We start from the raw sequence: 27,886 nt of genomic DNA on the forward strand, positions 1-27,886 counted from the left end.
CCTATTAGAAGTTTGAAATGAGTTTGGTTCCAGTGTCCACTCATGTGGCTCGATTAGATTTCTGCTTAAGTCGTCTGCCAGTGAACTTTGTTTGCCTGGCAGGAATTGAGATTTCAGGTGCACTTGGTTACTTAAGGCTGTGTTCCACAGTATCATGGCTAACCTGCAGAGTGCGTAGGAGTGAGTTCCACCAGGCTTGTTTATGTACCACATAATGATGGGGTTGTCTGTCTATCAGTTGTCGTCCTGGCAGGATAAGGTATTTGAAGGCTGTCAGTGCATTCTATACAGCCAACATTTCTTTTTGATTGACATGCAGGTGAATTTGTCCTGGGCTCCATTTGCCTTGAATGCATTTGCCTGCCATGTGAGGCCCCCATGCATAGTCTGATACGTCTGTTGTCAGAGTTTTGATGGCAGGGGGTTGTGAGAAACGGAGTACCTTGTTGTGGTTGCAAGCCTCTGCCCACCAAAGGAACTCTGTCTTTAGGCAAGGAATGATAGGAATCACTGCTTCCAGGTCCTGGAATGTTGACACCAGAGACTTAAGTACCATTGGAGTTTCCTCATATGCAGTCTTGAATATGGAATCAGTAGAATACATGAGGCCATGAACCCTAGGGCTTGCAGTACTTTTCTTGCACATAGCTGGTTTTGGGTGGCCAGTAGTTTGAAATAAGTAGTCAAATAAAGCTGCTTTTCTGGAGTGAAGAATGCCATATGGGAAGTTGTGTTCAAGCTTGCTCCCAGGAATACAATCTTTTGGCTGGGTACCAGATGTGATACATTTTCATTTATGCTATACCCCAGAAAAGTTAGGAGTCTCTATACAAACATCAGGTGATGAAGTAGCAATTCCTGACTGTCTGCCTCAATCAGGCAATCATCCAAGTATGGGTAAATTTGAATATTTCTCTGCCTGCGCTAAGCAATGGCTTGAGACAGGCACTTTGTGAATACCCTGGGCGCAGTAGATAAGCCAAAGGAAAATGCAGAGAACTGATGGTGCATAGAGCCTGCCCTGAAACGTAGATATTTCCTGCAAGATTCCCTTATGGGGATGTGCAGATAAGCTTCTTTTAAGTCTAGTTTGCCAAAGATTCCAAAGACAACCACAAGGCATTCTATAACTATGTCAAGAATCTAAATGGCAATGCTCAGATCTGTTTTGAGCTAAAACAGAATGGCATTAAATATACTGATCCCAAGGATATTGCCAGTATCCTGGCAGATCGATTCAGTGCCAACTTCACCCCCCCTCTCATCCCCTAAATGGCCCATCTCAATACCGGAAGATTGCCAAATTCCGGTAATAACGGCCACACAGGTTAAAAAAAAACACTCTCCAAAGCTAAGAATACAGCATCCATGGAACCAGATGACATCCCGGGCTGTGCACTACATGAACTACAATATGAACTGGCACCTCACCTAAGTGTCATGTTTAATCACAGCCTCACCTCAGGTTTCGTGCCCACTGACTGGCTCAGAGCTAGTTATCCCAATCCACAAGGGGGGATCCACCTTGGATCCCGGAAACTACTGTCCCATCAGTCTGACAAGCCTTATCTGCAAGGCCATGGAGCATATTATCATGGAACTTATAAACAAAGACATTGGCAACCTTCAAATACTGGACCCCACCCAGTTTGGGTTAGTTAAGGGCCGATCTTGTCTCCTGAACCTGATTGACTTCTTCGAATCAGTCTCCAGAGCCTATCTAGACCTTGCCAAGGCCTTTGACACCATCCCCCACTCTAGAATCATAGATAAACTTACTAAGCTGGGCATTAATCCCTACATCACCCAATGGGTTGCTAACTGGTTTACTGATTGAACCCACACTGTAAAAGTAGCCGACTCAAAATCCAGCTCCAGACAAGCAAGTACCTCAGGGTTCAGTCCTGGGACGCTCTTGTTTGGCATCTACTTCTCTGAAGTACAGGCCAACACCAACGGACTCTGGATAACAAAGTTCGCAGATGACTGCAAACTGGGAGCCATTATTGAATCCCCAAATGATGTGGATACTCTACAAAAGGGCCTTACAGAAACAGATGCTTGGTGCCAGAGCCATGGACTCAAACTCAATGCCAAGAAATGTATAGTTGTCCCCTTTGGGGAAAAAACATGTATACATGAATTACCATATAGGTGGCAGTACACTAAACACTGAAAAGTGTGATAAGAGGCTTAGGGACACAGGTGGACAGTGGTGTCACCATCGATAACCACATCGCCACAACAGTCAGGAAATCCTATGTGGCACACCTCATTACTAAGGGCTTTTCATCCAGAAAAAAGGAGGTCATTGTCCCACTGTACTCATCCCTCATTAGACCCATTATAGAATACAACGCCCCATTTGGTATGTACCTCTCAAGACATCTGCAACAAATGGAAAGGCCACAGAAATACCTCACTAAAAGAATCACAGGCCTAAAGCAGATGCCCTACGCTGACCGCCTTAAAAAACTCCAGCTATACTCTGTCGCATATCGTCTACTCAGAGGCGATCTCTGCTTAATATACAAGGCCATGTCAAACCCAGAGCTGTTGGACATGCTACACTTAAAGAAATCCCAATCTCTCAGAGCCACACGCTCCAGGGATCTAAACCATGTCATCACAATAAACAAAACATGCTGGAGGGATAGGTTCCTGACCCAGAGAATCCCCAGACTCTGGAACAGATTGCCCATACATGTCAAGCAGAGTGCCTCTTTGGCCCTCTTCAAAATGAACCTTGACGATTGGATGGGAGAAAGGAAATTCACCCCGGGGATCATGTCAGTCGCCCTGCTAGACAGGGGTCTAGGGAAGTAAACATTGTGGGAAGAAATAGCCAGGGAATTGTTACGGCTAGGCTTATAGAGGCCCTAGGGCTGATAGCCTAGTACCAACCTATGAACCTAGGGTGATTAGCCGGGAGTCCTTGGCTAGCATAGGAAGGAGCGGCTGGAGTGTAAGCATTTAAGCATTTTGAATTTTGGTACTACCAGGAAGGTGCTTAGGGTTGACAGACCCAGAATACGGTGCCAAGAGTTCTCTTTCCTGGGCACCAGGAACAGTCTGGAGTAGAAACCCTGCCTCCTTTGCTCTGTTGGCACAGGTTGAATAGCCCTGATGCTGAGAAGAGAAAGTACTTCCTTTTGGGCCTCTGTCCACTGGCTATCCGAATCCGCTTGGTGTTGGCAGAGAGTGGAAAAAGAATCTGTATCCCTGGGATACAATGTTTAAGACCCATCGGTCTTGGGTAATACACTCCCAGTTTTTTACATGCAGGGCAAGTTTTCCTCCTTGTGGTGCAAGTACTTGGGCATAGCTGGGAAGGGTTAAGGACAAGTCATTGTGAATGTTTTCCATAGGGGGGTGATTTACCACTTCCAGTTTTTGAGGAGGAAGCACTACATTGTTTAGATCTGTGCATACCCTGAGACTGTAGTCTTTGTGGTCTGTTGCCCCTGGGTTTGGGCTGAGAAGGTCGAAGGGACCAGAAAGGACCAAGTTTTGAAGGCCAATGCCTACTGAATCTAGGTGGCTGCACCTGTAAGAAATCTTAAACAGTTTGTACGGATTTAGCTTTTTCTTCCATCTTTTTAAGAACTTCTTCTGCTTTAAAACCAAACAAACATTCTTGGTTTAATGGAGCATCAAGTAATTTTGCCTTGACATGGTCTGGCAAGATATGTTCCTTCAGCCAAGCATGCCTTTTCAGGACAGACCCAGTGACAGCAAGCCCAGCAAGATGCATCTTAAGACACCAAAACAACCCTGCAAAGTATGTTTGCCAACTTGGTTTGCCGAATGCATTAAGTCTTGTAAATTTTCTGCACAATCAGGAATCAACAACATTTTGCATTTAATTAGATCAATAATATGCTGCTGGTACTTCAACATGTGAAATTGGCAATTTAAAGCCCTGATGACAAGAGTTGCAGAGGTATATACCTTCTTACCCCATCTGTCTAGAGCCCTAGAATCCCTGTCCGAAGGGGTAAGGTTTTTGGCTGCAGAAGCCTTAATACCTTTAGGTCCCTGGGAAGAGGGATTTTAAAAAGAAATTTGAGAGAGTCAGGTACTCTGTAGTATCTGTCAAGCTTTCTAGGAGCAGGTGGTAAAGTATCAGGGGTAAGGCTGGATTCCATGAAGACATCATCTACGATATCCAGGACAGGGGGAATAGTTAGAGGCCTATGATGAGGTAAGTCTAAAAATTCCCAGAGTCTCTTTTTGGACTATGGGTAGTCCTGGCATTCCTAGTGGAAATGCTCTCTTAGGGTATGCAAGGTTTCACCGAAAGAAAGGTCCTCTGGGGGGGGAGGCTGAGGGAATTGACTCCTCTGCATCTGAGTCCTCACACATAGATAAGGGTATGTCCTGGTAATCACAGGGGTCAGTCATCAGATTCATGGTCTGAAGAATCTGAAGGAAAATCAATTCTTAGTCTTTAAGAGGGGGAAGGCTGGCTTCCCCTAATTAAAGTAACAAGGTCTTCAGCCATTCTAAGCATTTGTTTCTGTGGCATGGGAACTTGAGAATGTGCTTTGGTCGTCTGTTTCCTAGGCGTAGTGCGAACTCTGGTCCAGAGAAATTCGGTAGATTTAGTCATTAACAAAGTAGTCGGTTTAATAAGAACATCAGAAGGTCTGAATAGACCCTCAGAAGCCGGTGCCTGCACAGTGGTTCCAGACTCATCCTAGGTATAGACATCCATAGGTTCCATGGTCAAAGAAGCATCTCGCGGCATACAGGACTCCGAATGGGTCTCAGTCGAGTCCTGCGAATATGTAGTAATGGGTATCAGGGGCTGTGAAAGCGCCTCACTGAGTACCGGCGGACTGGCGACTAGCTTAACGGAAGTGTCGTCAGCAGTTTTAACCCTATGCGGTCTGTCTCTGTCTTTATGTTTGCGTTTTTTCGGAAGGCCGGTAGTCGGATGGCTTACCAACGCCATTTTGGAATACGGAGAAAGTACAGTTGTGTACACTTACCATAAATGTAGATGTTCGAGTGTATTCACTGTTGCAGTCATTACATTTGGGTTATCTGCTTGCAGGTAGCCCTCAGTCAGCCTGATTATCAAAGTCTTGGGTCCTGCATCGGTTGCTGTCTCGTCTTCCATGACGTCAGGTAGTCAGGGGTATAAAGCATGCAGCCAATGCCATTACATCAATTTTGCTTGCCCCAGATGTCAGGTGCCCCCATAATGGGAAGCAATTATATACAAGGTTACACCTCCAACAAAAAGCAAATACACTAGAAAGCTTTAAGCATAGCAAGCAAGAATAGAGCTAAAGTCAATAGAAGTCAGGGGGCTGGAGGGAGGGTAACCAGGACTGCAACAGTGAATACACTCAAACATCTACATTTATGGTAAGTGTACACAACTGTACTATGTTCTTCGTGTTTTACTGTTGCAGTCAACACATTTTGGTAGATTCCCAAAGCTAAGGAAGGGAGGAGGCAGTTAGATAGCATTAGGACCTGCTATAAGGCCCTGCAAGACTGCAGTGGCAAAACCAGCTCTGGATTTAGAAAGAATTGGCAAGTGGTAATGCTTGGTGAAGGTATCTACAGAACTCCAGGTAGCAGCTTCTAGGATGTCCCTGGTAGGGATGCTTCTGAGAAAGGCTGTAGAGGTAGATGTAGCCCTGGTTGAATGTGGTCTTATCCCCTGTGGGGTAGGTTACCCATGATGCTTATAGCAGAAATGAATGCTATGGCCTATCCACTTAGAAATGGCTTGCTTTGAAATGGCCTTCCCCTCTGCCCCTGCAGGAAATGCAACCAGCAGCTGTTCAGATTTCCTGAGAAGCTTAGTCCTGTCCAAGTAAAATTTAAGTTGTCTGTGCATGTCCAAGGAGTGCAGTATTCGTTCCCCTTTGTTCTGTGAATTAGAAAAGAAGGTTGGCAAATGAATGCACTGATTAAGGGCCACACTGGATACCACCTTGGGCATAAAGGAGGAACTGGTCCTGAGGGACACCCTATCCGCATGAAAGATGATGAAAGGCTCCACTGCCATGAGGGCCTGTAATCCAGTCACCCTTCCTGCTGAAGTGATGGCTAGGAGGAAGGCTGTTTTCCAAGAAAGGAATTTCAACTCTGCATTTGCAGCTGGCTCAAAGGGAGGTAGAGCGAGCTTTTCCAATACAAAGTTAAGGTCCCAGGCTGGAGTATGGGCTCTCCTGGGTGGTCTTAAGTGTATGGCCCCCCTGAGGAATTGCTCCAGCAGTGGATGAGAGAAGAGGGGTGGCTCTGTATTGTAATGAGCTGAGATGGCGGAGGCATGAATTTTGATAGAAGAGAAGAAAAGGACCTTGTGAAGAATCTCAGTTAAGTATTGAAGAATGAGCGGTAAATTGGGTACAGTTGGGTCCATCCCCTGTGTTTGGTTCCAGGAACAGAATCTCTTCCATTTTTCCGTATAGGATTTTCTAGTACTAGGCTTCCTTGCCTCCAGAATGACATCCATCACCTGCTTACTGAGGGATGGTAAAGGAGAGGTCATGTAATTAGCCAGACTGCAAGGTTCAAGGCTTGAAGCTGTGGGTGCAGAATCTGGCCCTCCTGCAGGGACAGCAGGGCAGGTGCCATGGATCCCGAAGTGACACACTGCACAAGAGGGGGTACCAGTGTTGGCGTGGCCAGTTTGGTGCCAATAAGTATTGTCCTTGGTTTGTCCTGTTTGATCTTTAGTAGCACCTTGGAGAGGAGAGGCAGAGGAGAAAGGCATAAACTGATAGGTTTTTCCAGCTGAAGGATAGGGCATCCACTTTCCAAGCTTGTCCGTGGGGAGTCCTTGTGCAGAATGTATCCAATTGGTAGTTCTGAGGGGAGGCAAACAGGTCTATCGCTGGGCTCCTCCATTTGATTCTCAAAATGTTGAATATCTTTGGTTCCAGTTTCCACTCATGTGGGTCCATGATATTTCTGCTTAGGTCTGCCAGTGTATTTAACTTGCCTGGCAGGAAATGAGCTTTTCGGTGCAATTGGGAGCTCAAGGCTGTGTTCCACTGAGACATGGCTAGTCTGCAGGGGGGGTATGAATGGGTTCTCCCCTGCTTGTTTATGTATCACATAACAGTGGTGGTGTCCGTCTTTACCAATAATTGTCCTGGAAGAATGTGGTCCTTGAAGGCTGTCAGAGCATTCGGTACAGCTAACATTTCTTTTTGACTGATATGCATGTGCATTTGACTCTGGTTCCACTTGCCTGAATGCACTTCCCTGCCAAGTGAGCCCCCCATGCATAGACTGATGCGTCTGTTGCTAGGGTTTGGGCGGCAGGGGGTAGAGTGAATGGCAGTCCCTTGTTTTGGTGGCAGGGCTCTGCCCACCAAAGGAACTCTGTCTTTAGACAAGTTACGATAGGAATCATTGATTGTAGGTCCTGAAAATGTTGGCACCATAGGCTTTTAGATACCATTGTAGTTTCCTCATATGCAGTCTTGCATATGGAATTAGTAGAATGCAAGAGGCCATCAACCCCAGGGCTTGCAGTATTTTCCTTGCAGATAGCTGGGTCTTTGTGGCCAGTATTTTGAAGTAGGCTGTCAAATGAACTTGTTTCTCTGGCGTGAGATATGCCATCTGGGAAGTTGTACTCAAGCTTGCTCACAGGAATACAATTTGTTGGCAGGGTACTAGATGTGATTTCTTTTCGTTTATGGTGTACCCCAGAGAAGTTAGTAATTTCTTTACAAATGCCAGACGATTTAATAGTATATCCTAGCTTTCTACCTGAATTAGACAATCATCCAGGTATGGGTATATTTGAATATTTCTTTGCCTGCAAAATGCAATGACTGGAGCTAGGCACTTTGTGAATACCCTGGGAGCAGTAGATAAGCCAAAGGGCAGTGCAGAGAAAGTACAGTTGTGTACACTTACCTAAATGTAGATGTTTGAGTGTATTCATTGTTGCAGTCATTACAATTGGATAACCTGCTGGGCAGGTTGCCCTCAGTCGGCCTGAATTCCAAAGTCTTGGGTCCTGCGTCCGTTGCTGTCTCCTCTTCCATGATGTCAGGGGTGTAAAACATGCAGCCAACGCCATTTTCTTTAGTTTTTCTTGCCCCAGATGTCAGGTGCCTCCAAAAATGTAGCAAAAAAAAATATATATATATATATATATATATATACAAGCATCAATATAAACTTTACCTTCATCTACAAGCAAATACACCACATAGGTTACAGAAGATAGAGAAGGAAAGAAACTCCAGAATGACAGGTGGATGGTGGGAGGGTAACCTGGACTGCAACAGTGAATACACTCGAACATCTACATTTATGATAAGTGTACACAACTGTACTATGTTCTTCGTGTTTCACTGTTGCAGTCATTATATTTGGGTAGAATCCCAAAGCTATGGTTGGGAGGCTGGAGATAAACAGAATTAGGTGCGGCTATAAGGCCCTGCAGAACTGCAGTGGCAAAGCCTGCCCTGGACTTAGAGAGGCAAATGATAATGCTTTGTAAAGGTGCGAACAGAACTCCAAGTAGCTGCCTCTAGAATGTCTTTGGTTGGTACTCCTCTGAGAAAGGCTGCTGAAATAGCTGCAGCTCTGGTGGAATGAGACTTAATGCCCTTGGGCACAGGTTTACCATGGTATAAGTAGCAGAAATGGATGCAGTGGCTTATTCACTTTGAAACTGTCTGCTTTGAAATAGCCTTTCCTTCTGATCCTGCAGCATATGTCACTAGTAATGGCTCAGTTTTTCTTAGAGCTTTAGTCCTGCTCAAGTAGAATTTTAGCTGTCTGTGTACGTCCAAGCAATGCAGAATTCTCTCCTCCTTGTTTTGCGGATTTGGATAAAAGGTTGCCAAATGAATTATTTGGTTAAGAGCCACACTGGAAAGCACCTTAGGCATAAATGTAGGATTTGTCCTCAGACACACACTGTCTGGGTAAAATATGATAAAAGGCTCTACAGCCATGAGGGCCTGTTGCTCTGAAACTCTTCTTGCTGAAGTAATTGCTAGTAGCAGAGCTGTTTTCCACGAAAAGAACTTTATATCAGCTTTAGCAGCTGGTTCAAATGGAGGCAGGGTGAGCTTTTCCAACACATAAGTGAGGTCCCATGCAGGTAATGGTGATCTTCTAGGAGGCCTTAAATTTTTGGCTCCTCTAAGATACTGCTTTAGTAAAGGATGAGAAAAGATTAGTGGCTCTGTATTGTAATGAGCCAAAATGGTAGAGGAATGGATTTTAATTGATGAGAAAGATAGGCCTTTGTCAAACATCTCAGTCAAGTATTGTAATATCTGAGGAATATTTGGTTCTGCTGTATCAGTTCCTTGTGCTTGATTCCAAGCACAGAATCTCTTCCATTTATCAGCATAAGATTTTCTAGTATTAGACCTTCTGGCTTCCAAAATGACATCCATCACAGCTTTACTGAGAGGTGTTGTTTGTATAACTACATGATCAGCCATGCTGCCAGGTTCAGTGTCTGGAGTTGATTGTGCAGGATATGACTGTTTTGCTGAGACAGTAACTGAGGTCTTTGAGGTAAGGTCCAAGCTGGTTATTTTGAGAACTTCCTTAGGATTGGGGGCCAGTCTGGGGCAATTAGTATCATCTTTGGTTTCTCTTGTCTGACTTTTAGGAGGACCCTGGGAAGAAGAGACAGAGGAGGAAAGGTGCAAACTGATAGGTTTTTCCAACTGAAGGATAGAGCGTCCACTTTCCATGCTTGTCAGTGATAAGTCCTTGTGCAGAATCTTTTCAATTGATAATTTTGAGGAGAGGCAAATAGATCTATGTCTGGGCTCCCCCATTTCTTTGTTATCATGCTGAAGGATTTGTGGATTTAGTTTCCACTGGTGAGGATCCATAAGGTTTCTGCTTAAATCGACTGCCAGAGTATTTTGTTTTCCTGGCAGGAATTGAGCTCGAAGATGTATTTGGTAGGTCAAAGCTGTGTCCCACAGTGCCATGACTTATCTGCAAAGGGGTATGAGTGTGTGCCCCCTTGCTTGTTTATATACCACATGACCGTGGTGTTGTCCATCTTTATCAGTAGTTGTCCTGGATAAAGTAAGTTCTTGAAGGCTGTTAGGGCATTTTGAACAGCTAGCATCGCTTTCTGGTTGATATGTAGATGCATTTGTTTTGGGGTCCATATGCCCTGAATGCATCTTCCTGCCATGTGGGCCCCCCAGGCATAATCTGATGCATCTGTTGTTAAAGTTTGGCTGGCAGGGGGTACAGTGAGGGCCCGTCCCATGTTTTGGTGACATGCCTTTGCCCACCATAGAAACTCCTGTTGCAGGCAGGGAATGACAGGAATCATTGTTTCCAGACTGTGAGAATGTTGACTCCATAAACTTTTTAGGTACCACTGAACTTTCCTCATATGCAGTCTTGCATATGGAATCAGTAGGATGCAGGATGCCATGAAGCCCAGAGCCTGCAGAATTTGTCTTGCAGATAACTGGGTTTTTGTTGCCATCAGTTTGAAGTAATTAGTCAGTTGTCTTTGCTTGTCTGGCGTGAGGTAAGCCATCTGGGCAGTTGTATTCAAGCTTGCACCCAGGAATGTTATCTTTTGAGAGGGTACCATTTGTGATTTCTTTTTGTTTATTGTGTACCCTAGGCATGTTAGAAGCCTTTTCACAAATGCCAGGTGTTGAAGAAGAATGTCCTTGCTCTCTGCTTGAATGAGACAGTCGTCCAAGTAAGGAAATATTTGTATACTACTTTGTCTGCAAAATGCAATTATTGGTGCCAGGCACTTTGTAAAGACCCTGGGTGCAGTAGATAAACCAAAGGGCAGTGCAGAGAATTGGTAATGGATTAAGCCAACCTTGAATCTGAGGTATCTTTTGCACGATTGTCTTATTGGGACATGCAGGTATGCCTCTTTTAGGTCTAATGTCACCAGACAAGCATTCTTGCCCAGCATGGGCAGAAGCTGCTGCAAAGTCAGCATTTTGAATTTTGGAATGTCCAGGTATGTGTTCAAAATCGATAAATCCAGTATTGGTCGCCAGGCCTTGTCCTTTCTGGGTACCAAGAACAGTCGAGTACAAACCTTGAAGTTTTTCCTGTTCTGGTACTGGCTGAATGGCCCCCATATCCATGAGGGACGTAACCTTTTTCTGTGCCTCTGCCCACTGATTTTGTGGCAGATCTGGCCAACCGTTTGCCATTGGCAGAGTGTGGAAATGGAATTTGTATCCCTGTGATTACTATGTTTAGTACCCACTTGTCCTGGGTTATTAACTGCCAATTTTGAGCAAAAAAGTGCTAATTTTCCCCCTAAGGGTGCTGCCAAAAGATAAGTGCTTGGTGTAGGCAGAGGGAAGTCATTGGGACTGTTTTTTGTAGGTTTGCAATTTATCTCCTCCAGATTTCGAGGTAGAAGCGCCCCATTGCTTTGACCTGTATGAATCTTGCGCCTGGTATCTGGAACCCTTAGGGTGTCTGGATTTTCCCCTTTGAGCTCTGTCTGACACAGGAAAGGACCAATTTTTTGTAGGCCAGTGTCTACTGAATCTTGGTGGCTGCACTTGTAAGAAGTCTTTAACAGTTTGCATAGACTTAGCTTTGTCTTCCATTTTCTTTAAAACCTCTTCTGCCTTAATACCAAACAGAGTATCATGCTGTAAATGTGCATCTAGCAATTTAGCTTTAACATGATCAGGCAAATTTTGTTCCTTTAGCCAGGCATGCCTCCTAATCACAGATCCAGTAACTGCGGCCCTGCAGGAGGCCACTAAGGAGTCAAAACCACATTGCAAAGTATGCTTTCCAACCTGTTCAGCTGCATGCAATAATTCCTGCAATTCCTTATTTTTGCACATTCTGAAATCAAAATCATTTTCTGTTTCAGCAATCCCATAACATGTTGTTGGTACTTAAGCACATGAAATTGACAGTTTAAGGCCCTGATTGCCAACGTTGCAGATGTATAAACTTTTTTCCGCATCTGTCCAGTGCCCTTGAATCTCTGTCAAAGGGGGTAGGGATTTTTTGCTGTTGAGGCCTTAACCCCCTTTGGACCCTGTGAAATAGTTTCAGGATCAGCAGTAGGGTTTCTAAATAAAAATTTATGTGAGTCAGGGACCCTGTAATATCTGTCAGGCTTGTTGGGAGCCGGAGGTAAGGAGTCAGGGGACAAGCTTGACTCCGAAAACAAATCATCCACAATGTCTAAAACAGGGGGAATGGCTAAAGGCCTGTGCTGAGGGAGAAGGAAATCCCCGAGCCACTTTTTTGATTCTGAGAAATCTTGACTCTCCCAGTGAAAATGCTCCCTCAAAGTATGCAAGGTTTCTCCAAATAAATAATCTTCAGGAGGTGATGCAGATGGTATAGACTCATCTGCATCAGAATCTTCATAGGGAGGTATAGATAATTCCTGATCAGAAGATGAATCAGAAGACATGCAAACCTGATATGAAGATTCATAATCAGTGTCTTGCCTAGGCCTCTTATCTGGAGGGGGATGGGATCCCCTGATCAAGGTAATAAGGTCTTCAGCCATTTTGATCATTTGTTTTTTAGGCATAGAGGCCTGTGCACGTGGCTCATGCGTCAGTTTTTTTAGTTTTAGAAGTTGCTTTTGTCTTTGGTTTTGCAGCTGTCGTCGGTTTGATATACAAATGTTGAGGTCTGAAAACCCCCTCATAAGCCGGCGCCTGCTCAGCGGCTCCGGACCCATCCGAAGGAGATACATCTGTGGGTCCAATACTTTGAGTATCTCACGGCATGCCGGACTCCACATGGGTGTCGGTAGAGGCCTGCGACTCTGAAGTAGCGGGTATCAGGGTCTGCGAAAGCGCCTCACTGAGAACCGGCGACTGGCTTAGGAGAAGCTTTGTCATTGGTTTTGGACCTCGACTGTCTCTCTCTGTCCTTTTCCTTGCATTTTTTATGTACTCCGATAGTCGGATTGCTATCCGACGACATTTCTGGGTAGTTAAAATTGTTTCCAAAATACTTTCCGGCAAAAATATACCGACGCTTTAGTGCGCTGGTTAATCTAGCACAAAACCGAAAGCCAGGCACATTGTGATCAGGGCCTAGGCAAGGAAAACAGTATAAATGGAAATCCTTATGAAGTATTTGCTTCCCACAAGTAATACAACTATTAACTTTTTCTGACATTGGTATGGAGCAAGAAAAAAGTTTCCCCAATAGGGTACTTAGCTTTAGTGAAGACTTCGGTTCTGAAACTCAAACTCGAATATTTCAGGAGTCGGCCGACCAGCACTTGCAAAATGCTTCCGCTTCAGGCACCGCACGGCAAGAAAGACTAAAGAAAATGGCGTCAGCTGCATGTTTTATACCCCTGACGACCTGATGTCATGGAAGAGGAGACAGCAACCGACGCAGGATCCAAGACTTTGGAATTCAGGCCGACTGAGGGCAACCTGCCAGCAGATTACCCAAATGTAATGACTGCAACAGTGAAACACGAAGAACATCTGATAGTGCACGTAGCCTGCTCTGAAGCATAGGTATCTTCTGCAAGATTCCCTTATTGGAATGTGCAGGTAGGCTTCCTTTAAATCCAGTGTTGCCAACCAGGCATTTTGCCTAGCATAGGAAGCAGCTGATGAAGAGTTAGCATTTTGAATGTTGGGATTACCAAAAAAGTGTTTAGGATAGACAGGTCTAGTCTAGGACACCAGGAATTGTCTTTTCTGGGTACCAGGATAAGTCTTGAGTAGAAACCTTGCCCCCATTCTTCTTCTGGGACAGGTTGAATAGCCCTGATGTTTAGAAGAGATAGAACTTGCTTTTGAGCCTCTGCCAACTGACTTGGGGTTAGGTCTGGCCAACCGCTTGGGGTTGTTAAGGAGTGGAATCTGTATCCTTGGGGAAACTATATTTAAAACCCATTTGTCTTGGGTAATGAGTTCCCAGTTTGTTTGCATGCAGGGCGATCTTTCCCCCTAAAGGAACAGTCAGTTAAGCAGGGCATGGAAGGTTTAAAGTTAAGTCATTGTGACAGTTTACCATAGGGGGGGGGTGTCTTACTACTTCCAGCTTTGGAAGTGGGAGCCCCCCCACTGCTTAGGCCTGTGTGTACCTTGGGACTGAAGCCTTGGTGTTCTGCTGGTTCTGGGTTCGGACTGAGGAAGGCCTGGAAGAGGCAGGAAAGGACCAATTCTTAGAAGGCCAGTGCCTACTAAATCTGGGAGGTTGTACTTGCAGGAAATCTTTAACAGTCTGCATAGATTTAGCTTTTTCCTCCATCTTTTTAAGTACTACTTCTGCTTTGCTGCAAAACAGGCGGTCTTGGTTTAAGAGAGCATCCAGTAATTTAGCTTTAACATGATCTGGCAAAGATTGCTCCTTAAGCCAAGCATGCCTTCTAAGTACAGACCCAGTGACAGCTGCCCTGCAAGATGCCTCTAATGAATCAAAACCACATTGCAAAGTATGTTTTCCAACTTGTTCAGCAGAATCCATTAAATCCTTTAATTCTTTACTTTCAGCACAGTCAGGAATCATCATTTTTGTTTAAGCAATACAATAATATGCTGCTGATACTTTTAACATATGAAACTGGCAGTTTAAGGCCCTAATGGCCAAAGTTGCAGAAGTGTATACCTTCTTACCCCATCTGTCCAGGGATCTGGAATCACTATCAGAGGGGGTAGGGTTTTTGGCAGTAGTAGCCTTAATGCCTTTGAGCCCCTGTGAAATGGTATTAGGATCCGCAGTAGGATTCTTAAAGAGGAACTTGGGAGAGTCAGGAACTCTAATACCCATCAGGTTTTCTGGGAGCTGGAGGTAAAGTGACAGGGGCCAGGCTAGATTCCGAGAAGGCATCATCTACAATGCCCAGTACAGGAGGGATAGCTAAAGGCCTGTGCTGTGGTAGGAGTAAGAATTCCCTAAGCCTCTTTTTGGAGTCAGAGTAATCCTGGTATTCCCAGCGGAAATGCTCCCTAAAGTATGCAAAGTTTCACCAAAAGAGAAATCCCCTGGAGGGGAAGCAGAGGGAATGGAGTCCGCTGCATCAGAATCCTCATAGGTAGATAACAGCAACTCCTGGTCATCAGAGTAAACAGAAATTTCAGAATCCTGGTCAGAAGAATCAGAAGGAAAATCAGTTCTAGGTCTCTTAGAGAGAGAAGGGTGGCTTCCCCTGATTAGAGTAATAAGGTCTTCAGCCATTCTTATCATTTATTTTTTTAGGCACAGGGACCTGACCATGCGGTCTGGGCATCTGTTTTCTAGGCATGGATTGAGTTTTAGGCCTTGAAGAAGAAGATGGCTTGGTTTAATATGCAAGTCAGTAGGCCTGAATACACCCTCAGAAGCCGGTGCCTGCACAGCGGCTCCGGACCCATCCAAGGTAGAGACAGCCGCAGGTTCCACAGTTGAAGCATCTCGTGGCATACCAGACTCCGAATGGGTCTCAGTAGAGGCCTGTGAATCTGAAGTAGCAGGTATCAGGGGCTGCGAAAGCGCCTCACTGAGTACCGGCGAACTGGCGACTGGCTTAGGAAAAGCGTCGTCAGCAGCTTTGGACCTATGCGGTCTGTCACTGTGTTTATCTCTGCATTTTTTCAAAATGTCGGTAGTCGGTTGGCTTACCAAAGGCATTTCTGGATAACTGAACTGAGTACCAAAATATTTAGAAGTGAAAATAAACCAACGACGAATAACTTGAGGTTTGAATAAGGCACAAAATCGACAGCGAGGTATGTCGTGGTCTGGACCTAAGCAAAGAATTCAGTACGAATGAAAATCTTTATGAGGTATTTGCTTTCCACAAGAAATACAATTGTTAACTTTTACTGACATTGGTTTAGAGCAAGAAAAAGGTTCCCCAATGGGGTACTTAGCTTAGTTGAAGACTTCGGATCTGAAACTCGAAAACGAAAATTTCAGGAGTCGGCTGTCCGGTACTTGCGAACTGCTTCGGGCACCGCAAGACAAGAAAGACTGATATAATGGCGTCAGCTGCATGCTTTATACCCCTGACTACCTGGCGTCATGGAATATGAGACAGCAACGGACGCAGGACCCAAGACTTTGATAATCAGGCCGACTGAGGACTACCTGCAAGCAGATAACCCAAATGTAACGACTAACAGTGAAACATGAAGAACATAGTGCAAAAGAATTTAGACACAAAAACAGCCTGATGACGAATAGTTCGGGCGTTGAACAAGGCACAAAACAGACGAGGGACATCGTGGTCTGGGCCTAAGCAGGTGATGCAGTAAGACTGAAAATCTCTGTGAGGTATTTGCTTTCCACAGGCAAGACAATTAACTTTTTCCGACATCGGTTAGAGCAAGAAAAAAGAATCCCCATCGGGGTACTTAGCTTTAGAAGACTTCAGGTTTGAAACTTGAAAAATTAAAATTTCAGGTAGCTGACGACCGTCACTTGCAAACTGCTTCTGCTTCGGGCTCCCTCTTGGCAAGAAAAGCTGATGTAATGGCGTCGACTGCATGTTTTATACCCCTGACAGCCTGACGTCTTCGATGAGGCGACAGCATCCAACGAAGCAATCCCAAGACTCTGGTATTCGGGCCAATTGAGTGCTACCTTCAGGCAGATAACTCAAGTGTGAAGACTGCAACAGTGAAACACGAAGAACATCTTCCTCAGAAGCTGGTGCCTGCTCAGCGGCTCCGGACCCATTCAAGGTAGTGACATCTGCAGGTTCCGTAGTCAGAGTCTCACGGCATACTGGACTCCGAATGGGTCTCGGTAGCGGCCTGCGAATCCATCGAAGCAGACATGAGGGGTTGCAAAAGCACTTCACTGAGTACCGGCAAACTGGCGACTAGCTTAACGGAAGCATCGTTGGCAGTTTTAGACCTGTGCAGTCTGTCTTATATCCTTACGTTTTTTTGGAAGATCGATAGTCGGATGGCTTACCAAAGCCATTTTGGAATACGGAGATCGTGAGCGAAAGTATTTAGCGACAATAAGGGCCCGACGACGAATAGGGCGTTGAACAAAGCACAAAACCGAAAGCGAGGAATGTCGTGACTGGGCCTAAACAGGTGATGCAGTAAGAATGGAAATCTCGGTGTGGTATTTGCGTTCCACAGGTGAGACAATTGTTAACTTTTTCTGACTTCGGTTAAAGCAAGAAAAAAGGATCCCCAACAGGATACTTAGCTTCAGAAGACTTCAGGATGATTCAATTCGGAAACGAAAACTCAGGTAGCGGCCGACTGGCACTCATGCGAACAAGCCTCTGCTTCGGGCTCCTCGGCAAGAAAGACTGATGTAATGGCGTCGGCTGCCTGTTTTTATATCCCTGACTATTTGACGTCAGTCCTGGAGCGACAGCAACCGACACAGAAATACTAAGTCTCTGGTATTCGGGCCGAGTGAGGGCTACCTGGAGGCAGATAACCCAAGTGTGATGACTGCAACAGTGAAATACGAAGAACATATGCAATGTTCCCCATCGCTGTACATTTATCCAGTTCCCGAGCTCTAATTCAGGTTGAGCCATGCAGAAAAGATGCTACACAATACACTAGGAGTCTAAACTTGAAACTGCACTCATTGCAAGCATTCTTAACCCTGGAAAATGCTGACATGTGTGCAGTCAGAGGAATCTGGTTCAAAGCTGCGGACAGCACCCCAGCCATACCTGGTTACTCATCCTATCATACATTCAGACCCCAAACTGTGGGTAGTAAAGTCAAAGGAGGTGGAGTTTCAATATACATTAAAGACATACACACCACCAGGTTGGTCAAACAGTATGATGCACAGGAGACACTCCAGGTGCAGTTAACCATTGACAAGACCCCTATACAAAATCATAGGTAGCTACCGCAGCCCCCAAATCTGACTCAAGATGCCCATCTGCCTATCTAGACCTCTTAGAATCTATCACGAGTCAACCCTTTACCCAGATCCTGCGTGACTAACTACCCAAACACATACTGGAAGAACTTACTCATGCCAGAACACAAATGCCCAGAGATTCCAAGAATTTGTCAGTGCAAATGCTTTGGAACAGCTAGTCGATGCCCCCCCCCACAAGAGGTGATAATATCTTGGACTTGGTATTCACCAACATGAGTAACCACTGTAACATCCCCGCAGTATCATCCTTCCTTGTAAGATCCAACCATAAAGCGGTCAAGTTTGAAGTGACCATCTCCCCTGACCCCCCTCTAGCTAGGGTCAAACAAAAAAACTTCTCCAAAGCGGATTACAGCCTCCAGAGGAATGGTATAAACACCTTCACAACCCCCTCCTCTCTATGAACTGGCACCAGTATCCAAAACTATACCAAATTGCTATACAAACATTTATATAGATGTATGGAATCAGGAATACCTGACAGGACTAAATCATCCTCCGCAAGGGAAGAGTAAACCTGTCCGGTGGAAATCTGCAATAAATAAACGAACAAATGAAAAGAAGTGCTGTCCAGGACCAAAAAGGATTAGGTGCCAAACTGGAAGCAATCTCTCCTTAAACAAGTAAATAAGAGCACTAGGGAAATCCTCCAAAGCAAACTTCAAAGTCCAAATTGGCCACATCTACTAAAGACAATCATAAGGCCTTCTTCATATAGGTCTGTAATCTTAAAGGTAACACCCAGATCTGTTCAGAACTGGTGGTCATGAACACCACATATACAAATGCCGTAGATATAGCAAACTTGCTGGCTGACAGATTAAGTGAAAATTTCACCCATCCCCCCTTCAGTAAATCAGGACATTCCAGTACCTGCCCCCTTCCCCTTATATCTAGGGATCAGTTCATCGCTGCTCTCTGAAAGGCAAAAATTACAGCCTCCATGGGACCCGATAACATCCCAGGCTGCATCCTACATGAACTCCGGCAGGAACTTGTAGCACCATTAGGTACCCTATTCAACTAAAGCCCGAGTACCACACCTTTGTCCCAGCTGAGTAGAGGACAGCCAAAGTAATCCCTTTACACAAAGGTGGAGCATCCACCAATCCAGGAAAATATAGACTCATCAGCCCAACTAGCCTGATCTGCGAGGTCATGGAACAGATTATCATGGACCTCATTAACAAGAAAATTGGCAACCTCCAAACACTTGATCCCACACAGTTTGGCTTTGTCAAGGGGAGGTCATGTCTGTTACATTTCGTTAACTTTTTTGAGACGGTCACCAAAGCCATGGATGAGGGGAAGACTGTGCACACCGCCTACCTTGACCTGGCCAAAGCCTTCAACACTATTCCCCACTTGGGCATAAGAGATGAACTCTCAACTAGGCATCAATCTGTATCTTACCAGATGGGTAGCTAACTGGCTCACTGACAGAACCCACCTAGTCAAAATAGGGGAAGCCAGCTCAAGCAGTAAACCCTTATCGGATGGCATACCCCAGCGTTTGGTATTGGGGCCTCTGTTATTTGGGATATACTTTTCTGAGGTGCAGGCCAAAACCAGTGGGCTATGACTGACCAGGCTTGCAGATGACTGCATACTGGGCCCTGTCATCAATTCTCCTAGTGACATGGACATCCTCCAAGAGGGTCTCACTCAAACAAATGACTGGTGCCAGAAACATGGCCTCAAGCTGAATACAAAAAAATACATTATCCCCTTTGGGGAGAGTGACGTCCCACAAATTATCACATTAATAACAACGTCCTAAGCATGCAATCAGTTGTGAGGTATTTGGGCACCCAGATTGATAGCAACCTGACTTTTGACCACCATGTTGCCTCCACTGTACAAAAAGCTTTCTACATGGCCCACCTCATAAGTAACGGTATCTCATCCAGGGACAAGGAGGTCATATCATCCTTGTATTCTTCCCTTACAAGGTCCATTACTGACTACAATGCCCCATTCAGCATGTGCCTCACAAAGCACATGCAGCAGCTGGGAGAGACCACAGAGGTTCCTCACCAGGAGTATCCAGGGCCTCAAAAATCTACCCTACACAGGTAGGCTAAAAGGCCTGCTGCTCTACTCAGTTTCATACAGACTTCTCATAAGTGACCTCTGTCTGGCATACAAGGCGATCTCGGACACCGACTTGATGGGACTGTTGCATATCCATAAGATAAGCTCCACTCGAGTAACCCACATGTGCGGCCTCAACCTGGTCTGTGACATCAATAGGACTTGCTGGCGGGACAGATTTGTGTCCTAGAGACTCCCACATCTGTGGAATAGATTCCCTCTCCACGTCAAGCAGAGCACCTCTTTACCCCTTTTTAAGTGCAATCTGGATAACTGGACAGGAAATAGAAAATACATCCCTGGGATTCCACCCGTGTCCCTGCTGGACAGGGGCATCAGGTGCTGATTTGTCTAAACATGGGCTAAACTCTTGGCTAGGCTTATAAGGGCCTCGGGGCCAATAGCCTAGTAGTTTCCTATGATCCTATGTGGAATATGCACTGATCTTCAAGAACAGAGACTTAAGACAGCACTGGAGGACTCCCATTTCATACTAGCAACATTCTGACATATGAGGGGGGCCCATCCATTTCCAAATAGGAAGGGTTCTACACTCGACGTCAGGTCAACCATTCAGAGACATGGCGGCTGAAGTCCCAGTAATCAAAACAACTTTAACAGAGATTCAAACAATTTGCTATGCTGGGGAGATATTTAAAAAAATACAAAATTAACCAGTGAAGAAGGTCTGCATATGGACATGGATGTTCTCTCGACTACATACGCTTCCAAACATATTCACTCGATTAAGTTTATACATTTTATACAAAAGTTTGAAAAAGAACTTACTGCAACTTTGGAAGGCACAGAAGACTGTGGAATGTGAAGCACTGGATGAGGTACGAAGATGGGGATGGGAGAAGGCAGTCCAAGATGGTTTTGTCTAACTGTTTAAAAATAAATACATACATAAAATAAATACATACATAACTCTGAGACAATCAGCAATAAAATTAAGCAGGTTTAAGGACAGAATTTTTAGAAATACTTTGCAGATGCACTCTTATAAGTAACTTCAAAACCTGGGGAAAACAATTTAAATTAGCTTTTTAACAGCAGACTCAGAAGAAAGCTTAAAATGCCCTTGCAATCAAAAACTGTGTTAATGCAAAGAACAGAAATACAATATAGACTCGCATATCCAAACTAATTGGGACCTAGAGTAGTTTGGATAATCAAACATATAATTGAACTGGATAAAAAACTTCTAAATTTTTTTTTTCTGCATGCAGGAATACACTTTTCAACCATTCAGTGATTCCAGTAGAAGAAAAGAAAAGTTGTGTAAAATCTTACCATAACCATAGAGGTCCTTCTCTTCCATGTTGCAGTATTCTACGTGTGGGTTTATTCCTTTTGTCTCGCATACGTACAGCCATTATACAAAAGTTCTCAGTTCCTCTGTGGTGCGTGGAACATATGACGTGGGTGTGGAAAATGTGGGCCATTAAAGTGAAGTCTGCAAGCACCAGCCCTCAGAACTGAAAGCCCCAGTCGGAGCCAGTCCTAATAAGGGCAAAGCAAGTCCAGTGCCAACCAGAAAGGGAAATGCATCCTAACAGGAGGGGAAGAAGGGTGGGAAGGAATACTGCAACATGGAAGAGAAGGACATATAGGATTATGGTGAGATTTTACACAACTTTTCTAAGTCCTTCTATTCCAATGTTGCAGTACTCTACATATGGGTGAGTGGCAAAGTTCATTGTGACTGTGGAGGTGGTCTAGAGGGAGATTCCAGGAATCTGTGAAGGATTGCCCTGGCAAACCCTGCCCTAGATCTAAAGATGCGGTCTAGTTTGTATTGTTTGATGAAGGTGTGAACTGAAGACCAAGTAGCTGCTTGTAGAATATTAGAGGCATCTAGGCCTTTAAAGAAGACTAGTAAACCACGAACCTGAGGGAAGCTGTAACAAACCAAACCAAAACAGAACACAGCTTCAGGGATGGAGCCAATAAATATCCAAGTTCAAATAAAAGATGAACGCTGATGTAAAGAACTTTCTTTTATTGCCACAAAAACCAAGGTTAACGCCAATGTATTCCACTAAAAAAACACACGTTTTCGTTGCTGAAATGCAACTTCCTCAGACCAAGAGAGCATCTGAATGTATGGTTTAAATACACTAATTTTGAAACAACATGTGATTCCTATTAATTACTTAAAGGTGTACGTCTTGAAATGCCATATGCTTTTACTTGTAAATACTTTCAGCAAAGTTGATTAACTATCTAAACATTACTACCAACATGTTGTAGTTCAACACATGGAACATTTATGAACATATCTATTAAAAATATATTAAAATACAAATGTCTCCTTGTTAGACCCTATTATTTAATTATTTAAAAATTTTTAAAAAAACATAAAATACTCAGGTATTAGAGTGAAAGTGACTACATTCTACTAGCCTTAAGTTTTAATATAGGTTTAATAGAAATGTAGTCATTCAAACCAGGCTTCTTATTTGATTCCAACAAAATCTGCCAATGAGTCTCCCTTTCTTCTAACTTGGCCTGCCAAGGTCCTCCCCTGGGGTCCGGGTTAATCTTTTCTAATACAAAGAATCTGTATTTAGCTGTAGGGCATGTCTGTGTGTGTTTATACAGGGCATTGTTGATATTGGCTTTTTTTACATCGTACATGTGTTCATATATCCTGCGTTTAAGAGTATGTTCTGTTTTGCCCACATAATATGCTGGGCACTGTAAACAGACTGCAAGGTAAACTACTCTAGTGCTATTGCAGTTGTAATACTCTCTTGCTTTTACTACTCTGTCCAAAGCTGTAATAGTAACTGTTTCATCCTGTATGATATATGAACACTGTGGGCAAGTACCACATTTATATGTGCCAATGCATATGGCATTTCAAGACGTACACCTTTAAGTAATTAATAGGAATCACATGTTGTTTCAAAATTAGTGTATTTAAACCATACATTCAGATGCTCTCATGGTCTGAGGAAGTTGCATTTCAGCAACGAAAACGTGTGTTTTTTTAGTGGAATACATTGGCGTTAACCTTGGTTTTTGTGGCAATAAAAGAAAGTTTTTTACATCAGCGTTCATCTTTTATTTGAACTTGGATATTTATTGGCTCCATCCCTGAAGCTGTGTTCTGTTTTGGTTTGGTTTGTTACAGCTTCCCTCAGGTTCGTGGTTTACTGGTGTAATATGGAGGATTCAGGGGAGACAACTATGGCCGATATCCAAGGATCTATATTTCGCTCAGAAGTGGGAGAAATACGTAAACTAACTGGCCAACTGAGTGAACTTATTGGCATCTTGGTGCCCTTAGGTAAGGGCTTGCAGCAAATACTGACGAGACCTAATCCAGCCGCAATACCGGAAGGAACAGGAGGACCTGTGCACATGGGGCACAGACCAGGCAGCGGAAACGCAACAGCAGAACCCGATAACTATATACAGCAAATGGACTTTAACAGAACACCTGGACTACTTCAATCGGGTACAGCAACGGGTTCTGGGAATCCTAGAGAAGCGGAATTGCTAGATACACCAGTCGGGTCCTTTCAAGAATGGTATAGAGATATACCCTCTCTTACTACCACGTTGAGTCCGAAGCAAGCGGATTCCAGGACATTCAATTTCCGAGACTCGATGACGGAACTTGAAACCAGTCTCTACAGGTACCGTAAGCTTCATTTAGACAATAAATATCTTCAAGAATGTCTAGATAAACGTTTGGTACCCAAGGGACTTAGGATACACAAGTATCCAAACAATGTAGCCAAAGACAGTGAATTTCACCATGAACTTATTACAGCCTTCGATAATTGTGGACTGGCTATTGTACAAGCCATTGTAAGAAATAACGAAAGGGAAATTAATATGCTTGACAAAGACATTTTTAAATACAATCAAGCAGTTGTCTCGGACTTATTGTTTCAGGTACAAGAGAATAAAAATCAATATTACAAAATCAGGCAAGACATAGACAACAAATGTGATATTATAATTCAAAGAAAGTGTAAAAAATTACAGAGGGACATAAGGGAATACAGTGAGGGTAAACAATATCCCTTGCCACCTTATTTCCACAACCGGAATTACAAACATTCTAGGACAGTGTCTTTTACAGGGCATTCATTAGAAGAACAAGAACAAGGTATGGACAGACAAAATGTATGGGTGGCAGATCCATTACCTAGAAGGTCCGAAAGAATCCGTAACCAAAGAAGTGCATCCCAGTCTTTTTTGCACCCAAGTCCCCCACCCAGGGGGAACATGAGGAATTACACGAGCAGGAATTGAGGGATACCATACAAGAAGGTGGAAATTCTGATGAGTGGCAATATAGGCAAACATCTGAGTCCCCATTTCTCTTTTCCACTAGTACTTTAGGGGGCTTCACTATTTTCAACTATAGTCATTTGGAAGTCACAGACACTTTTTTTCAACTATTTACAAAGGGACTTAAATATGTCCCTAGTAAGCACAGTGACATGACGCAAGTGATCATTGACTTGAAGCTCTTTATTAGGAAACTTAATTTAGAGAACTTGATGGGCCATATAGATTATTGTGAGAAGGATATACCACATAAAACAAGTATATTTAATCCTCCACTTCATCCGCAACTCAGGAATTTAGAGATGAGAATAGAACAAAAGATCAGGAAACAAGGGGTATTAAAGAAAAAACATGGAACAAATTTAACCTTTCCTGAGAGAGAGCTTTTGGAAACTTTGAGACAAGATTCCAATATTAGAATCATGGAACCAGACAAGGGAGGGGGGGATAGTCATTATGGACCAGACTTTATATGAAGGTAAGATGTTGAATTTACTTAACAACATTAGCAGATATACCACAGTATCTCTAAATGAGATTAATATAGCCTACAAAAAAATAGATTTGGCTATTCAAAAATTAATGGACCTAGGATTGATCGATCAAAACACCTATACCTTCCTACACAACCGGGAACCCAAAATTCCTTCTATTTTTGGAGTTCCCAAGGTCCATAAAAATCCAGAAAATCCCCCACTCCGACCCATAGTAGCGGCCCAAGGTTCCAAGATTTCTACCATTTCTAAATTCTTAGACTATAAATTCAAGAAAATATGGCCCAAGTCATCACATCTTCTTAAAGATTCCTGGGAATTCTTAAAGCAGATTACTCCAGACCTGGAAGTACCCAACCTCAAATTTCTTACCATAGATGTGGTAGACCTGTTTTCTGTTATTCCTCATGAAACAGGCCTACAATGGTTGGACGAGGCTATTTCATCTAGTCCAAAAGTTAATCCAGGGGACAGCTTTCTCATTATGAATTTAATGAAATTAGTTTTACATCACAATTTCATTCATTTTGGGGGAGAATTTTACAAGCAGATTTCTGGTGTCGCTATGGGGGCAAATTGTGCCCCTACATATGCAGACATCATTCTCTCCATTTGGGAAAGCAAATTTGTAATCAACAGTGCATACAGCAAGCATTGGGTAGCCTACCACAGGTTTTTGGACGATATCTGTATTTTTTGGACAGGGTCTTATAGTGAAATCCAGGAATTTATGGACTATTTAGCAAAAACAACGGATTTCCTAAAATTTACTCATCAAATATCGGAGGATAGGGTAGAGTACCTAGATGTCCTTCTCAGTAAGAGAGCACAAGGGGTTTTAAATCCAATGTATATAGAAAACCTACCTATTCAAACAGTTATATTCACTTCAACAGCTCTCACCCATTTCATCAGAAAAGGGGTATTGTTAAAGGACAGTACGTAAGGATTTCACGCATGACCTCCGAAGATGATGATTTCCTAAAGGAATGTCACAATTTGAAAACCATGTTTATGGACAGAGGATACCCTGCAATATTTATTAACCAAATCCAGGAACAGGTGGTCCAGGGTAGAAGGGATAGATATACCCCAGTATTGGGGATAGGTATCAGTACATCTGGGCAGAAAACGGTCGACAACAATGTAGATTTTCCACATGCCTTTATTACCCAGTACAGTTCCAGCTCAACAGAGATTAGAACTATCATTATGCAAGAGTGGGATGCCTTTATGGCCATTACTGATCTATCCAACTTGCAAGGAAAAGAATTAAAGATGGTTTTCAGTAGGGGCAAAAACATCAAAAGTTTATTAGAACAAGTACCCATTGAAAATAAAACAACACGTGTACGCAAGGGCACATATAAATGTGGTACTTGCCCACAGTGTTCATATATCATACAGGATGAAACAGTTACTATTACAGCTTTGGACAGAGTAGTAAAAGCAAGAGAGTATTACAACTGCAATAGCACTAGAGTAGTTTACCTTGCAGTCTGTTTACAGTGCCCAGCATATTATGTGGGCAAAACAGAACGTACTCTTAAACGCAGGATATATGAACACATGTACGATGTAAAAAAAGCCAATATCAACAATGCCCTGTATAAACACACACAGACATGCCCTACAGCTAAATACAGATTCTTTGTATTAGAAAAGATTAACCCGGACCCCAGGGGAGGACCTTGGCAGGCCAAGTTAGAAGAAAGGGAGACTCATTGGCAGATTTTGTTGGAATCAAATAAGAAGCCTGGTTTGAATGACTACATTTCTATTAAACCTATATTAAAACTTAAGGCTAGTAGAATGTAGTCACTTTCACTCTAATACCTGAGTATTTTATGTTTTTTAAAAAAATTTTAAATAATTAAATAATAGGGTCTAACAAGGAGACATTTGTATTTTAATATATTTTTAATAGATATGTTCATAAATGTTCCATGTGTTGAACTACAACATGTTGGTAGTAATGTTTAGATAGTTAATCAACTTTGCTGAAAGTATTTACAAGTAAAAGCATATGGCATTTCAAGACGTACACCTTTAAGTAATTAATAGGAATCACATGTTGTTTCAAAATTAGTGTATTTAAACCATACATTCAGATGCTCTCATGGTCTGAGGAAGTTGCATTTCAGCAACGAAAACGTGTGTTTTTTTAGTGGAATACATTGGCGTTAACCTTGGTTTTTGTGGCAATAAAAGAAAGTTTTTTACATCAGCGTTCATCTTTTATTTGAACTTGGATATTTATTGGCTCCATCCCTGAAGCTGTGTTCTGTTTTGCTTTAAAGAAGACTCCTGAACAGGCCATAGCTCTGGGTGGAGTGTGCATCAACTGCAACTTGCAGAGATTTACCATGCAGTTGGTAGCAGACACTGATGGTCTTGGAGATCCAGGCAGAAATGGTCTGTTTGGACACTGCCTTTCCCACGGCTCTAGGATGGAAGGATACTAAAAGCTGGTCAGTCGGTCTGATGGACTTGGTTTTATGGAGGTAAAACCCGAGTTGTTGGTGCACATCCAGGGAGTGCAGTACTCTCTCACTGTCTCCCTGTGGGTTGGGGAAAAAGGCAAGAAAGGTGTATGGCCTGGTTAAGGGACAGGTCACTCCCCACTTTAGGCGTTAAGGATGGGTTAGTTCCTAAGGTAACCCTGTCCTTGTGGAAGACTAGAAATGGAGGAATAGCCATAAGGACGTGTAAATCTAATACTCTTCTGGCTGAGGTCAAGGCCACTATCAGTAAAGTTTTCCATGTGCAATGTTTTAGAGAAGCTTTGTCTGCTGGCGCAAAGGGAGAGAGTGTAAGCTTTTCAAGAATATACTTAAGATCCCAAGGAGGAGGGCACGGTTTCCTGGGAGGTATGAGATGAAGTACCCCCCTTAAGGAAGAGCTCAGAAGGAAGTCTGGATGCTAGTGGGGGGATCCAGAGGAAGGAATGCTGAAACTGCAGACAGATTAGCTTTGATGGAAGAATACGCCAAACCAGTCTGCAGTAGCTCACGCACGCAAGACAGGACTAGAGGGGGCTCCATAGAAAGCGGATCCAGCTCTCTTTTGTGACACCATAAAGTGGCCATTCAGAAAGGTAGGATTTTCTTATATTTGATTTTCTGGCCTCCTGCGGGACACTGAGTATGTCCTCGTTGTAAGGG

General features: G+C 43.6%; 1 protein-coding gene across 2 annotated transcripts in view; it reads right to left on the reverse strand.

Annotated features, from left to right (window-relative positions):
* The window catches only part of FAM120A (family with sequence similarity 120A), a 3,065,969-nt gene that overhangs the window by 1,651,464 nt on the left and 1,386,619 nt on the right, over positions 1-27,886 (reverse strand). For both annotated transcript variants that reach the window (XM_044078130.1, XM_044078129.1), the window contains one exon: positions 20,704-20,801. In XM_044078130.1, the coding sequence (XP_043934065.1) occupies positions 20,704-20,801 (98 nt within the window). The remainder of the gene's footprint in view (positions 1-20,703; positions 20,802-27,886) is intronic.

The sequence above is a fragment of the Protopterus annectens genome, chromosome 7.part0 (genome assembly GCF_019279795.1).
Source record: "Protopterus annectens isolate FY-2018-M chromosome 7.part0, PAN1.0, whole genome shotgun sequence".
Classification (NCBI taxonomy): Eukaryota; Metazoa; Chordata; order Ceratodontiformes; family Protopteridae; genus Protopterus; species Protopterus annectens.